Source organism: Fragaria vesca, linkage group LG7, assembly GCF_000184155.1.
Source record: "Fragaria vesca subsp. vesca linkage group LG7, FraVesHawaii_1.0, whole genome shotgun sequence".
Lineage (NCBI taxonomy): Eukaryota > Viridiplantae > Streptophyta > Magnoliopsida > Rosales > Rosaceae > Fragaria > Fragaria vesca.
In genome coordinates this window covers 15908659-15923626 of record NC_020497.1, presented here as the reverse complement: position 1 = coordinate 15923626, position 14968 = coordinate 15908659, and the positions used below count along the sequence as shown (strand labels likewise).

At 38.8% G+C, this 14968-nt stretch overlaps 3 protein-coding genes across 4 annotated transcripts; 2 read left to right on the top strand and 1 right to left on the bottom strand.

The window, feature by feature from the left end:
* Window positions 1–1161: 1161 nt before the first annotated feature.
* On the top strand, window positions 1162–5419 carry LOC101308917 (histone-lysine N-methyltransferase setd3-like). The gene is made up of 13 exons (XM_004308778.1): window positions 1162–1419; window positions 1499–1609; window positions 1714–1773; window positions 1990–2097; window positions 2571–2640; window positions 2783–2823; window positions 2892–2972; window positions 3124–3159; window positions 3844–3927; window positions 4152–4285; window positions 4648–4736; window positions 4842–4990; window positions 5130–5419. Exons 1-13 carry the CDS (start codon window positions 1162–1164, stop codon window positions 5289–5291), a joined length of 1383 nt encoding a protein of 460 aa, XP_004308826.1. The 3' UTR covers window positions 5292–5419.
* A 490-nt stretch (window positions 5420–5909) lies between these two features.
* LOC101290808 (serine/arginine-rich splicing factor RS2Z32-like) lies at window positions 5910–8973 on the top strand. 2 transcript variants are annotated; one of them, XM_004307397.1, is made up of 7 exons: window positions 5910–5971; window positions 6377–6488; window positions 7148–7187; window positions 7387–7482; window positions 7721–7923; window positions 8029–8112; window positions 8267–8973. In XM_004307397.1, the coding sequence occupies exons 2-7, from the start codon at window positions 6382–6384 to the stop codon at window positions 8655–8657; spliced, it is 921 nt and encodes a 306-aa protein (XP_004307445.1). In that variant the 5' UTR covers window positions 5910–5971; window positions 6377–6381; the 3' UTR covers window positions 8658–8973. The 2 variants fall into 2 exon arrangements, with proteins under 2 accessions (XP_004307445.1, XP_004307446.1); XM_004307398.1 differs by lacking the exons at window positions 5910–5971; window positions 6377–6488 and adding an exon at window positions 6960–6976.
* A 249-nt stretch (window positions 8974–9222) lies between these two features.
* Window positions 9223–14116, bottom strand: LOC101308624. The gene is made up of 10 exons (XM_004308777.1): window positions 14076–14116; window positions 13006–13352; window positions 12844–12911; window positions 12538–12660; window positions 12126–12412; window positions 11902–12013; window positions 10760–11644; window positions 10248–10646; window positions 9732–10154; window positions 9223–9579 (listed from the first exon to the last, which is right to left on the bottom strand). Exons 1-10 carry the CDS (start codon window positions 14114–14116, stop codon window positions 9223–9225), a joined length of 3042 nt encoding a protein of 1013 aa, XP_004308825.1.
* Window positions 14117–14968: the final 852 nt, after the last annotated feature.

The following is a 14968-nucleotide window of genomic DNA, read 5'->3' as shown; positions in this document are numbered from 1 at the left end:
ACAAATCCACTCGATCCTTGATCACTTTTTTTTTGCTGTTATCTATACTTTGAAAAGCCGAAAAGCATAACATGAATGTACAAGTGACTCTGATATAGAAGGAATGCTAGTATTTTGATCTCCATCCCCGCTGATATAAAACGTGATTCTTAAACTACCAATCTACTCAACCCTAGATCCATACTAAACCCTCTATCCCTCAATGGAAAATGCTGTCCATCTGAGTACTTAAGAGGCCAGATCAATAACAAAGAAAGTACTGACTATGTATAGGAGGACGAGCATAGAACAAGCTACTGTGCGATGTTTCATCATCACTGATTCATAACCTTGTTTTGAAAAACAAGAACAATTTAAGCTATTTGAGTTTATAGTTTCTATAGTTTATAGTCAATTGGACATATATTGCCACAGATTATGAGCCTAAAATCCAGTGACACATGCAGATACACAAATGTTAAGATAATAAAATGCAAAACTACCTTTCAATCAAAAAAGGAGGTGCACCCATGGCATCAGCAACAAGAAATGACATTCCAATATCTTCACAGTTTCTGCATAAGCACATAACATCGACGATCGATCAATACAACCAGGGCTAGCGCACATAAGCAAACATGCAAGCTGTAATAAAATGGATTCCATATATACTAATATACATACTATCTACCTTTCCCCGGTGAGATAATCACGAATAGAAGTATACAAATCCAAGTATTTCCTATGAAAAGAATGCATGCAGTTTTCCAAGTATTTCCATCCAATTCAAACAAGCACATCAATCAGTAATAATTCAGATACACAATTCATCACCATTCCCCTATCTAAACACTTGTAAACAATGCAAACCTCCTCATCAAGCCAATGAACCCAACAGTAGCATCCCTCGCCAAACTGCCATATCGATCAGGGAGTTCTTTCTCTACTGTAAAAGAATTTGGCGAAGAAAGGAACAAGAAAGAACTCAAAGAAGAGCTCCCATATTAAAAGCTCAGGAATAAACGACATGTCGCATAGGAAAAATTGGGCCTGTGCGCGCTAGGCGGAGATGTCGTCTGTCTAGGTGGTACTCGTAATGGTGGGGCCTACGCAGACTGGTGTGCCCACCTTTAAAACTTTGGATATATTTTTGAAAGCGCGAAACGACGACGTGTTTATCCGATGCTACTGATAGCTCGACAGTTCAGCCATCACTGGTGGCGCCACCGCCACCGTCCTCACGTCAGCCTCTCCCACGCTCCACTCTCACAGCTCAACTTCCACTCCGAATCCGACGACTTCTTGCCGTGGCTGCAGCGCAAGTCCGGCACCGAAATCTCCTCCGCGCTTTCGATCGGGGAATCGACTCACGGAAGAGCTCTGTTTGCTTCCAAAACCATTAGAGCCGGAGATTGCATACTCAAGGTTCCGTACAGCGTTGTATGGTAGCTATCTGAATCTTCAATTTCGAATTCGATTATGGATTTTGAAAATCACAGTCGGAGTTTTTGTGTTGCAGCAACTAGCTCCGGATAATCTTGCTCCGGAGTTGAGGGATTTGATTGGTGATAGCGTCGGCGATGTTGCTAAGGTCGCCGTTGTGATTTTGTGTGAGCAGAAAATGGGCCAGGTGAGCAAGAGTGCTCAGTCTCTGTTGTTTTAGTTTTGTAGAGGACTAATTTGGAGTGAATGTGTGGAAATGTTTAGTGAATTTCATGGTTTTGGTGTATGCAGGGCTCTGAATGGGCTCCTTACATCAGCCGGCTTCCTCGCCTTGAGGAGATGCATAGCACAGTGAGTGTTTTTATCATTTTCGGCTTCTCAGTTTTATGCTAGTGGCATGTATGCGCATTGTTTGCGGCAAGCACATTTTTAGATGTTGTGTTGTTGTACTGTTGATTTTCTACCACGTAATGGAAGGATCATCGACTTGTTGAGTTGGTGCACATTTCTTGAATAGGGATAGTTGAAAGTATTTTTTTGACAGGGTTGTTGTTTGTGTGTTGTTAGATATTTTGGAGCGAAGATGAGTTGGAGATGATTCGACAGAGCTCTCTGTATCAGGAGACTATTAATCAAAGATCCTTTGTTGAAAAGGAATATTCGGCAATTAGGACAGTAAGTAATTGATTGCTTTATTCTCTGGCTAATGACATAGATGAATGCAACTAGACTTTTCTCCCCTTTCTGTTTTCACACTGTTGGTTGCATCGACGACTTTCCAAGTTAAAATTCCGAAAAGTAGAAGGCTTAAATCGACACTGATTTATCTTATCAGGATCATGGGGGTGCACACTAATCCACATACTGATGTTAGCTTTTAGGGTTTATAGTTGATCACTAGCAGCACAAATAGTAGCTCATGTGAATTGAATGCCACAGTATCTTGAACATACCTTCATGGCTAATTAACGAGTGTAACCAGTGAATTGTTAGTGGATTAGTAGCATAGAATTATACAAAGTTAGACGCTTTGCAAATTTGATCAAGTAAATGCTATCTGTAGATATGACATGATTGTTAACCTGGAACCTCATTTTAGTTATTGTCTTTTAAATTCTGATCGTTGATAAGCTATATTATAATTTCAGGTTCTTGAGTGCTTTCCTGAAATGTTCCAAAGTATCACCTGCAAGGAATTCATGCATGCATATGCTTTAGGTAAGTTGTTATGTTTTATACCATTTCACATGTCAGCAGTTGTCAACATTATGTGATTTAGTGGTACATTCATACTCCACTCCAGTTTCTGGATATCATGATGTATAAAAGTTATTCTCACTTGTGTTGCATGGATTTACAGTTACTTCTCGAGCATGGGGAAGCAAAAAGGGTTATTCCCTGGTAACACATTATACAAATTCAATTTAAATGCTTTTATGATGAGGTTTGCATGATTAAATTTTCCACAGATTCCTGTTGCAGATTTTTTGAACCATGATGGGACTTCAGAGTCAATTGTGCTGAGTGATGATGACAAACATTTCTCAGAGGTACTTCCTCCTGTTCTGGTTATGCTTCCTCTTGTCTTAGTTTAGTTCTTTATGCATGATAATGTCATTTCTCGTGTACTACTTGTTTCACATCTCATGTAGTATTGTAAAAGATGTTTCTGAGTTTTATTCCTCTAAATTATCTGGATAGGTGATTGCTGATCGTAATTATACTCAAGGTGAACAGGTTAGATGCATCTTCATTAATATGTTCTTTGTTTTATTGAAAAGATCTTGTATTTGGTCAATAGTTGAAAAGGCTGTATTTTTGGGAAGTGAAATCCACACTCCCCAATTTGAAATCCACACTCTCACTTTCCATTTTTAGTCATCATTCTCATAAGAATACAAAATTTGAGTCATTAAAGACAAAATTTGGTTACCAAGAATGGAAAGTGGGAGTGTGGATTTCAACTTGGCGAGTGTGGATTTCACTTCCCTTTTTTTTTTTGGCTCGCTTGTTTCCTGGATGACACTCTACCTGCTAGTTTCTTTTATAATCAAAATGATAAGCATAATCTTAAGTTGTTCCTCTGGTTTCATTGTGTCTATAAAAATTACAGATAGTGAGTCACAGCGAATAGCACATAGAAATTATGTTGCAAAAAACATAAAAGACATGGATTTAGAGATCAACTGTATTTATGTTGAGACGGATCTGGAAGTTTGGTTTGTATTCCAGTCTGTCATGGTGTCATATATTATTATTTGATAGGTCTTGTCTATAGCGTGTTTCTTCTAGCATGCTTTATATGTTCTGAATAGATATACCTATGAAAACAGCTGGTGGGGCAGCATGTAAGGCAGTCACTATAGTTGGAGATTCATGTATTCAAGATCTGACTTGGGTTCACTTGACATATTTGTGAAGGTGCTGATAAGATATGGCAAATTTTCAAATGCTACCCTACTGTTGGACTTTGGGTTTACACTTCCATACAACATTCACGACCAGGTCAGTCTTGGCTTTCAATTTGAGTCGTCAGATCAGATCATTTGCATGGTGCAATGATCTTTCATACCTTAGTTCATGCTTGATAGCTGTTACATGTTAAATTTGATTTTTGGTGTTTCAAAATATTTTTTATTTGCTTACAGAAAAACAAGCTTATACTAGCCTGATAATTGTTGTATATGATCTGTATACAATTCCTGGATGACTAAGGCTCTATTTTGCAGGTCCGGATCCAGGTAAACAGACCTCATCATGATGCTCTTTGTGATTTGAAGTTGGAACTTTTGAAGAGACATCACAGACCAATCAACAATGACGTCAACGGTTTCAACTCTTCAGTGGATTGTTTCACAATCAAGTTGGTAGTGATGCGTCTTTCTTCTTCTTCTTCCTCTTCTTTTGCTTTGTTATTGTTCCTTTGTCAAAGGGACTAGCGTAACAATGATGGCCTTACCCTCTATACAATAGAGGGTGGTACAACGTCAACTTGTTTAGTCCAGTGGTCCAATTTCTGTATTAGTCTACTCGCTAAAATTACTACTGTCCAAGTTACCCTGTCTTGCCTGAGTGCGCTACTTTGAGTACTTTCAATCAGAAAAGTGACTTTGTGGTCTGTGTGTTCTATATTATATTCTTAGTGCATTTGCTCTATCTGCATGATGAAGTCGTATCATGTGATCAATATCTAGTTCTGATTATGATAACCCCATTACCACACAGGGAAGTGAGATCTGGTAGTGAAAAAGGGAAAGGAATTCCACATTCACTTCGTGCATTTGCTCGTGTCCTACGTTGTACCTCTTGTGAAGGTTCGTTTCATGTTACCTTATTCTCATGCATCATTTGATAAGCTTCTAAACTTCTGTTACCTTCTTGTTTCGTGATACATCTGCATATGGTTTCTTGATATCCAGAGCTTAGTGACCTGGCCAATGAAGCAGCAGAACATGATGGTCGATTGGCTCGGCGTCCTTTAACTAACAGAAGCAGAGAGATTGAAGCACATCAGATGTTGATGGAAGTATTAACCCAATTGGCTGAGGATTGTGATGCATCTATTAAGGTAAAGACTCAAGAGCCAAGAACTTTCCCAAATTCAACACGAATTCATGAAACCCCAAATTCAGAATAGTCCTTTCTTATATTGTCCAGTTGAGGTATTCTTACACATTGCTTCATTCTGGTTGCACATATTTATGCAGTCTCTAGGACCCGTAAGTTCTCCTGCCATGTGTGAAAGGCTCTCTCTCCGGACACAAATGGCTCGCGATCTCCTTAATGGTGAGATTCGTATCCTCAATTCCGCGCGTGCATGGCTTTTACACTACTGCACAACCTTGATTGCGACAAACTGCCATCAATGATGCTTTACAAAGCTACCAAAGAAGCAGGAACCGAGAGGTGCTTTTACAGGAGACTGGGACACCCATCAAATTGTGGCTCTTACCGTCAAAAGTTGAAGCCTGGGCATGTCTGATCTGTCACAAGTAGAAAGAAAACAAGAATCTTGTGCATGATGTTGTATAATTAAGCATCAGTAATAGTAATATCCGTAATGTTCTTTGCTAAGCTTAGTTGTGGTTTCATTTTCAGCAAAAGAAATATCTTCAAATATCTTCAAATGTTATGTCCATGTCCAAAATTCCCAAAATCTTACGATCAAACATATCCAGTACCATTTGGTTAGACTGCATATCTTCTATTCGTAGTTGAGACTCTGTGAGTTCGACTTAAAAAGTACAACAAATATTAAACGGGTGAAATGTAAGAAAAAAAATTTACTGTCTGGTTATTTGAATTTTTACCATACGACCTTTTTACAATTTAGCTGCTGCCTGGCACCTACTACCTACCCAATCAAAAACAAGTCGGCATGGCGGGAATCGTAATTGTAACCGATCTGAAGGGTCGTTACAAAACAGCTCGGCCTTCTAAATCTTATCCTCCCTCTATAAATACCAAGAGAGAAACCCAGGTCTTTTCTCTTCGCGAAACAAAACCTAGGGTTCTATTCTTCACTTTCAGCCTTCTTCTTCTTCTTCAGGTGCGTCTCTCTAATCTCAGCTTAGTTTCTACTGCAACTGCTAATTGAACTTAGGGCTTTGCTTCGCGAATCATTTGGGTCCCCAAAGAAGTTGACTTTTTCTGATTTTGTTTAGTCACGAGAAACCAAATCTAAGAGCGCTCTAGGATCCAGAGAAATCTAATTCATGGATTGTTTATGTTGATTTTGGTTGATTTGGTGATGGAGATGTTTAATTGTGTTTGAATTATGATTATGAAAATGTTTTATCTTACTTTTTTGCTGTAGAAATTTCTGATGTTTTTGTGTGGTTTTCGCAATTTGAGTACTGTGTGAAGGTGAAGAAGAAGTTGTTGTCATTCTAAGGATATATGCGTAGGTGTTGTTGAAACATTATTAAAGGGTGGATGTGGTGATTTGTTGCAGATAAAATGCCTCGTCATGATGACCGCAGTGGTGGTTCACGGCTCTATGTTGGCCGCTTGTCGTCCCGGACAAGATCACGGGAACTCGAAGATGTATTCAGCAGATATGGAAGGTAGCCAGAATTTGTTTTTTTTTTTTTTTTTTTTTTTTTTTGTTGTATTTCATGAGCTTTTAGTGCTTTTGGATTCTAGTTTCTATAGAGCTTGCATGGCCATGTGCTTCTGTCATCTGCTAATATTTGCAATTCCGTACCTTCCATTTGCAAATCCTTGAGAATTGTTTGAATTTTTATTGCACTAATTAAACAAGAATGACAAAGAAACATGTGTCTGTATGCAATTTTCACTGAATAAGACCCATCGTTTAGTTCTATGGCTTTATGATTCTTTACATCTGTTGTGGATTTTTGGTCATTAGCTGTTTTAAGAATGAGGTTCTTAAGAGGCAATGAAGCCTTTGCCAAACCATTATTTATGCTTGTCAGAAGTGTGAATTTCTACTATCATTCTGAAAACGTTTCACCCATCCATGTGTCCATTTGGTTTAACTTCAATGATCTTGTTGAAGGTTTTTTGGCTTTTGCCAAACCTGGAGGTCTTGGTGAGGTCCAATTGGTGGATTTGGCGAGTCTTTCTATAATATTATTGCGTTTTTTTATCGAAATGGCAACAATCTCAAAGTGGTGTTTAGTTCATCTGTGAGGGGCGAAGTATCATCCCTTTGATGCATGTGTCATGATGGCCTTACTGTTTCTGGAACCCGTTTACGCAGAGTACGTGATGTGGATATGAAGCGTGATTTTGCCTTTGTTGTATGTCCCTCTATACCTTCCTCTCTCTCTCTCTCTCTCTCTCTCTCTCTCTCTCTCTCTCTCTCTCACACACACACACACACAGTCATGCTCACAGTTGCACACATTATTTCATTTTAGTTTTCCTTCCAGTTTCTTTTTTCTTATGTTTCTGCAAATTTTATCTCCCTCCTGTTCTTTGCTGTGTAACTAAAAACAGGAATTCAATGATCCCCGTGATGCTGATGACGCAAGATACAGCCTGAACGGTCGGGATGTTGATGGGAGCCGTTTAATTGTGGAATTTGCCAGGGGGGTATGTTCTTTATATGAATCATTTCATATTCGGTCCTTTTTACTGCTACTGGTCTCTGAGCAGTGCTTTATCACTGCATTGTGTTTGCTTAATTAGTATTTTCTCTATTTTGCCTGGTATCATGTTTCTCCCCACCTTCTCTTAAGCATGCCCTCTCAAATTTCTCGTATTGTAAAATATTCCAACGACTATGTGTCCATGTGGTAAATGAATTGATGGGTGTTTGTCTTTCATGTAGGCACCACGTGGTCCTGGTGGATCCCGTGAGTATCTTGGTAGAGGGCCTCCTCCTGGTTCAGGTCGCTGTTTCAATTGCGGACTTGATGGGCACTGGGCTCGAGATTGCAAAGCTGGGGACTGGAAGAATAAGTGTTATCGCTGTGGAGATCGAGGCCACATTGAAAGAAATTGTCAGAACAGCCCAAAAAAAACTTCCTCCAAGTCTGTATTTTCTCGCCCCTCTGCTTTTTTATGGTTCTGTTTATTATTTTGGCCAACGTTCTGGTTATTTACCTTGCAAAATATGTGTTATTTTAATCTGTGCAGACGTGGGCGGAGTCACTCACGCTCACCAAGTCCAAGGCGGGACAGAAGTCGAAGCCGTAGTTACAGCAGGGGTCATAGTTACAGGTATTCATTGTAATCTCTTTCTGATGAGACTGTAATTTGACATAGTTCCCTTTGCTGAATGGTGAATCTGCATATCATTTCACATTTGATTTAGAATCGTGGTTTCTCTGCATACGTTTGTTCAATGATCACTGATCGTTCTTTTGATATGCAGTCGATCAAGATCACCTGTGAGGAGAGAAAGGAGTCTAGAGAGAAGGTCGAGGAGTCCTGCAGACAGCCGGAGCCCAAAGCGTCGCAGGGCTTCTCCACCACCTTCCAAGGGGAGGAAGCATGACCAATCACCTGATGGAAGAAGCCCACAAGAGAGGCGTAGCGTCTCCCCGCAGGATGGCCGATCTGATTACAGTAGGAGTCCCAGGGGAAAGAGTAGAAGCCCTATGGGTGATGCCGAAGAGAAAAGCAATGGTGATAAGAGGCAAAGAACCCCTGTGGAAGAAAATGGCCATAGCCGCAGCCCAAGCCCCGTGCGTAGGGGTGGCAGGAGCCCTGTTGAAGAGGATGATGATAACCATGGTTCTCCAAGAGGCAGTGAATCAGCTTAAATGCAATTTGATAAACAACCAGCTGGAGGGACTTTTCTTGCTTAAAATGGTACTTTTGTTGTGTCAGTTTAAGAAATTTCAATATCTCCCCTAGAGACTAAAGTATTGCTGCTGAATTGTGGGCAATGGACAATTTATGACTGGGATCCGGCATATGTTCCTGTGTGATTTTGTATCTTGGTTCTTGTTTCTGTTGCTACATTGAACGTAGGGTGGCCATTGTGAGCTTGACACAGCTGGCGTGGCCATTCTTTCGTCTCTTTTCTTCTCTATTAAATCTAGAAAATGATAAATGTTGTGGCTCATTACTAGCATAATCCTCATCTCGTTGTTATAGAACTATAGAGATTTGTTTCTACTTTCTAGAGGTCTAGGGATTCATTTAGAGATGAATTGGAGAAGTAATACTGTAGTAATAGAGATAGGAGACGAAGTATTGAAGCACATACTTCGTCCTGAATTGGAATAAACCGGAATAATTCAAATGTCTTATCAATTCAATTCCGTAAAATCTGATGCAGGCCGAGAAGATCAAGTAGGCAGGAAAGTGCCGGTCTTGGTCTGGCTAGCTGAAATGGGACTTGTATTCAGACACTACACTCTCCAAATCGTCGGCCATGAGAACGAGCAACTGAGTCTGTTTGCTCAAGGCTGTCGTGACTTTATCATAATTTGACGAGGGTCTGGTACCGTCAGAGCTCCTTGCTAGCCAATCTATTAGATCTTCTCCGAAGAATCTTTCTTCCTCTTGATAATCGTCGTCTTTTGAATATAGTTGTAGGTTTCCCCTCAGAACGAACAACATCCTGTCAACTGGTTCTCCCGGTGGAATGATATGCTCGTAACCATTACTATTCCGAAACTGAAGCTGCCGAGAGATTGCTTCCAAAACTTCTTCGGTCATAGTCTTAAGTTTCGGCACCTGCATCCAAAATTACATATATAGGATTAATTAGAGAAAGTAGCTAAATTCCAAGTGTTTTTTAGAAACGTGCATGGAAGTGTTGGTTACTATAATGCATGGCAAGCCTAGCCAGGTAGGAAGTTAAAGAACATAGCTAGCTAGGAACTTACTCTCTTTAACACAGTCAACCCAACAACAGTCAAAAGATCTGGCTGAGATTCCTTTTGGAATGTGCTGAAGTATGATCTGAATTTAGAACCTACACTCTTCAATTCCTCCGCAGTGATAGACAGCTCAACAGCTGCATTGTCATGGTCGTGAATAGCAGTGTGAGTGGCGAAGGGGGTTAAGGTAGGAAACGACGTATCTAATACCCAATCTAGGATTTCTTCTCCATAAACTTCTCCATCACAACGGACAAGTTCCTCACAATCGTTGTCCTTTCTTGTGAATTTTACAGATCCCTCAACGATGAAAGTCATGGATGCAACTGGTTGATTCTCTACGTAAGAATATAGTGGATTCAAATCCTGCTTGAGATGCAGAAAGATAGCTTTAAGCACTTCTTCATCCATACATTGAAGCTTTGACACCTGAATTATATCGAAGATTAGAACCCTTGTTAAGGCCTATAATCATTTTCCAAAATTATACTATATGACAATAGGATGGATACAAGGACTTACTTTCTTCAGCCTAGTCAACCAGTGTGAGGTAAGTAGATCAAATTGTGGCCTGAATATAGAGCCTATGCTCTCCATATCGGTGGCAGTGAGGACAAGGGCGTTTGTAGTTCCATGAAACCAATACCAACCGGTTTCAAGAGTGTCAGTTGCTATCGGTACTTCAGCAGGAAAGGAGGTCGAGGATGGCCAAACCAGAAGTTCTTCTCCCCAGACTAGTGGTGCGTACAGGCTACACCCATTTCGTTTTTTTTCAAAAAAGACAGTTCCTTCCACGAAGAGAATCACTTCAAGTGGTTGACCCTCTTGAATAATGTACGAGCTTGAACCATACTCTACAGGCTTGAGATGCTCACATATTGCTTTTAACACTCTTTCATCCAATGCTTCCAATAACTTCAACTAGAAATATATACAAGAGGTAAACATTGTGTTGTACAATTAACATGCAAGATAATAATTAATGAATTAGAAGATTTAAGCAGGTGAAGGGAGCTATATCTATAAATATGTACCTTCTTCAGCCTATTAAAAGGCAAAAATTCTTGGATTTTGGCTGTTGTTGGATAAATGGAGATGAAAGTCTCGACATCAATATCCTCGTCTTTCTTAAGTTCTACTCGAACCGCCTCCTCGATATCGGACTTGTGTGATTTAGGGATGCCATTTTTAAGCATCCACAAATCTATCTCCTCACCTTTCTCTTCTATCTTCTTTCCAATTCTCACAAGCCACTTATACTCTCTGACACGCTCCTCAAGTGGCACGGGAAGACTAGCAGGGAGGATAATATTCTCCGCCGCATCGAGATCCTTGTTTTCTTCCAAAGTTAACAGAATCGCCTCCATCACGTCGGACTTAAAATGGTCAGCAGGCAACTCATTTTCAGACAACCACATATCTGTCTTTTCATCTATCTCCCGCACCTTCTGCATGTAACTTTCGATATAAGTTTTAAGTTGAGAGGGAAGGATAGAAAGAGCAGTATTCATATCTCCGACCCCGTTTTGTTCAAATTCTGGTCGCTGCCTTAATGCTTCTAAAATCTCAGTCTTTAAACGCATGGGGAGGTGATTTTCAGACAACCACAACTCTATCTTTCCACCTCCTTGTTCCAGCTTCTCCTCAAAAAATAAGATATCCCTTTGAAGTTGCAAGGGAAGAATCGAGAGGATATTATCCACATTAACATCCCTGTTTTGTTCTAAATCCACTTGCACCACCTTTTCCATGATCTCGGGCATAAAGCGCATAGGAAGACCATTTTTGGTTAACCATTGTTCTACCTCCGGACCCTTGCTCCGTTCAATTCTAGTCTTCCTTTCAGTTCTCATCATACTTTCAAGTTCTGTCTTCCATCGTAGTTGCTCTTTACTTGCTGATTCCACCTGCATATACATCTATTCCCACAAACAAATATACTAGGTTCAGGTATTCAGTTCTGCAGTGGTTCGGCTATAACAACAGTAAATGATTATAAGCGAGTTATATATACTAATTGCACTTCACTTTTGTATTGGAGGTACACATTATTACTTCCTTCAAGTATACCTTCTGATTATGCATGGGTGAGTTAAGCAGCTGTTGCTAGCTAGCCACATACAGTCTTGCATATAATAATAGAGATAGAGAAGAGAATTATAGATGTATGACCAACCTGCAGATTTCCAAGTAGATATAGAAACAGTAGCAAGCCAACAATTGAAGTAACAGCCGCAAACAAATTTTCCCATGTATTAACACTGGGTTGGAGATTTGAACCAAGAGAACTGCAAGATTGGAATGGAATTATTATGTTTGTAAAATTGAGTAAATTATGAATAAGGAATTGAAATGTATTTCAAAAAAATTAAATTAAAAACATTCGGACTCGATACAAACCTCAAATTTCGAAGACCCCACCAAAAACAATTTGACAACTTTCGTGAATAATCTGTTGATCCAACTAAACCAGATTGAAGAGCATTGAGAAATATACCAAAGTCAAAAATCGTTGCATTTGATGGACTTATGGGACATGAATCATTTAGCAATTTGATCATATTAGTGGTAGGATGATCTTGACAGCTAAAAGTACTGGGTTTACATCCATCTGCATCTCGACAAGCATATTGCCAGCAATCCATCATTCGCTGAACAGAAAAGAAGTACCAGAAGCCACCAAACATCTAACAAAAAACAAAACATTAAGTAAAACTTTTAACTACATAATATTTCTTGTTGCCCGTCCAAAAATTGTTTATTTGACTTAGAAAAAAAAAAAAAAAAAAGAAAAAAAGAGAGTAGAACTTACATGACCGGAAAAGATGTACATAAGAAAATTGAGTCCACCTTTAATCCATAATCCTAACTTTCCTTTAGGGGAATTTTTGATTTCCTTACATGCGAGATAAATGCGAAGGAGTCGTGGAACATACTGGATTAGAACAAGAAAGTTCAAGAACTTCCTAGTATTCAAAGATCTGGAGCCGCTCATTTTCGTAAAGTAAATGAGGATTGTAACCTGTGGAAAATAACTATTTCTTCAGTGAAATCTAACTACATACAATTGTTTATCACAGACAATTAAGGTTTACAGTTTATATATAGCATCACTAACCTGTGGAATGGGGAGAATAGCTATAATGTCAAGTAGGATATATGACCTCCATATAGCCATAACTGTTACTACAGACAAAGATTATTGTAAAGTTTATTACTATGAAGCTTCTTGATAGCATTGATAACTAAACATGAAATAATGCATTGACGAAATACAAACCTTTCTTCAGTTCATTTATTTGAAAAATGATTTTCACTGTATAGACGAAATCTGTGATCGATCGAAAAATCACAGCTGCTATCTTCAACTTATTGTCTAGTCTAATGCACTTCACGTCTTGGTTGATCAGAGGAACGTAGAGGAACAAAGGATCCGTTAACACAGCAAAGAGACATGATATTACAAATATCACATTCCACTTTTCAAGGATTGGTCCCTTATTAGGATCAAGAATTTCCAGAACCAATTTTCCTACTGCAGTCTTTAAAGTCTCTAGTCCAAACCATTTTTTACTTGTCTTGTGCCCATCTTTCCCAGAATTTGGCTCTGTATTTGACACTGGATTACTGGATAAAAGTCATAAAACTAAGGTTACACATAAAACTAATACTGAAAATAAAAACATAATTAATGAAAAATACTTGGGCATTTTCACCCATTTAAGTCATTCCATATGAAATTAGGAGTTCTATCCCACCATACAAAGCTAGTAGCTAATAATACTGTACAAAGAAAGAAAACATATGCTTACCTACAAGTCTACAACATTTCATCAAACCTATAAATCCGGCCTTGGAATTCTGATGCATCTGCAGCATGATTCCATATATGAAGAGCTGTGCCAGACTTCTTTTTTTCTTTTCTTTTTTCTTTTTTGAAAGGAGCTGTACGTACTTCCTGTGGCTTGTACATTTTAACTTTTGATTATCTCGCTCTTAATTGTTTTTTTTTTTCTAAGGGAGATTAATAATTGTTATCTTATAAACAAAATGAAATGTTAGAGAATAGAGAAGCAAGAAACTCATCTTCTGAACAAGCAGACTCAAATTCAGCGCCAAGGAATCACTAACCCCAATTTCAAACTGGGTTTCTGGCAAAGCCTTTGCCGTCGAAACCAGCTGGGATGCTCAGTTTATAATTCAAAAGACGATATCTAGCTTCTTTGATATAAATCTACCGGTACCATATATGTCTAAGATGTTAATAATTAACCAGCTAGCACGAATGCATCTTCAATTCTACCAAAACTTGTAAAAGGAAAACATAGTAAAGAGTTAAAAGAAACCAACCTCTGAACTATCTCTCGCAAAGTCATATCTGGGATATCCATGGCTAACTTGAAGCTTCTGGAACAGAACTGTAAGCAGAATTGGTGCTAGCTAGCTTAAAAACAATGGTTAATTCAACCAAATATATGTTCATTTTTCAGTTAATATTTAAAGACCAAAGCAAGTCTACGGTCTACCTAACGTGTGCTTAATCAAATGTAGCTAATTAAGGCTCTTACTCCCATTAATTAGCAGATGTATCTTCTTTTATATTTTATTTCTGTTGCTATCGTCAACGAAGGTGTGAACGGCCATGTCGAAATTAATTTGAGTGAATTGATGATATATAATATTTTTGGCTCATGTGCAGATTTATCTGTACACAGCTCTTGCAAGTATCACTGCATTTTAAAAGACCAACTACAGTTCTGCAGTGTCATTATCATTGTGTGAAAGATCGAAGAAGATGATCAAGTGTTGCACCATGGTGAAATCTCCGAAGATATAGAAAGATTGTTCTAGCACTTATTCACCCATAAATCGAAGCTTTGATAAAGTGAACATTATAAATAATTCATTTCTCATTTTTCAATTCATGGGAAATTTTTCTAACGAGTACCTTATAATACGAGCTATTTTCCATAACAAGAAGAGCTTCCTGTAAACAAGAAGAAATGAATCACCTTGTATATATGTACGTACCATGCACATTCAGTTTTAACTCTTGTAAGCTGGTGTTACAGTGACCTATTCAATTCTTATATAGGTAGTTCCCCCCATATGGTAGCACTTTTGGGCATATGCAGAAGCAATGCAGCTATCACTATGATGGATCCAACTTGACAACCATATTGCACCAGAATGATATATCAAGAACCGATGAAAGAAAAGTTATGTCGTCCAAGCATATGCAG

Bases quoted from the DNA above. Each gene is read 5' to 3' on its own strand.
- LOC101308624 (XM_004308777.1), bottom strand. From the start codon at position 14,116: ATGGATATCCCAGATATGACTTTGCGAGAGATAGTTCAGAG. The intron at 10,647-10,759 runs GTACATATTTAT...ATATATTTCTAG, and splicing joins CTTTTAATAGGCTGAAGAAG to TTGAAGTTATTGGAAGCATT. The intron at 9,580-9,731 runs GTAAGTTCCTAG...TTTTGGATGCAG, and splicing joins GGTTGACTGTGTTAAAGAGA to GTGCCGAAACTTAAGACTAT.
- LOC101290808 (XM_004307397.1), top strand. From the start codon at position 6,382: ATGCCTCGTCATGATGACCGCAGTGGTGGTTCACGGCTCTATGTTGGC. The intron at 7,188-7,386 runs GTATGTCCCTCT...AACTAAAAACAG, and splicing joins AGCGTGATTTTGCCTTTGTT to GAATTCAATGATCCCCGTGA. The intron at 7,924-8,028 runs GTCTGTATTTTC...TAATCTGTGCAG, and splicing joins CCAAAAAAAACTTCCTCCAA to ACGTGGGCGGAGTCACTCAC.
- LOC101308917 (XM_004308778.1), top strand. From the start codon at position 1,162: ATGCTACTGATAGCTCGACAGTTCAGCCATCACTGGTGGCGCCACCGC. The intron at 1,420-1,498 runs GTATGGTAGCTA...TTTGTGTTGCAG, and splicing joins TCAAGGTTCCGTACAGCGTT to CAACTAGCTCCGGATAATCT. The intron at 3,928-4,151 runs GTCAGTCTTGGC...TCTATTTTGCAG, and splicing joins CATACAACATTCACGACCAG to GTCCGGATCCAGGTAAACAG.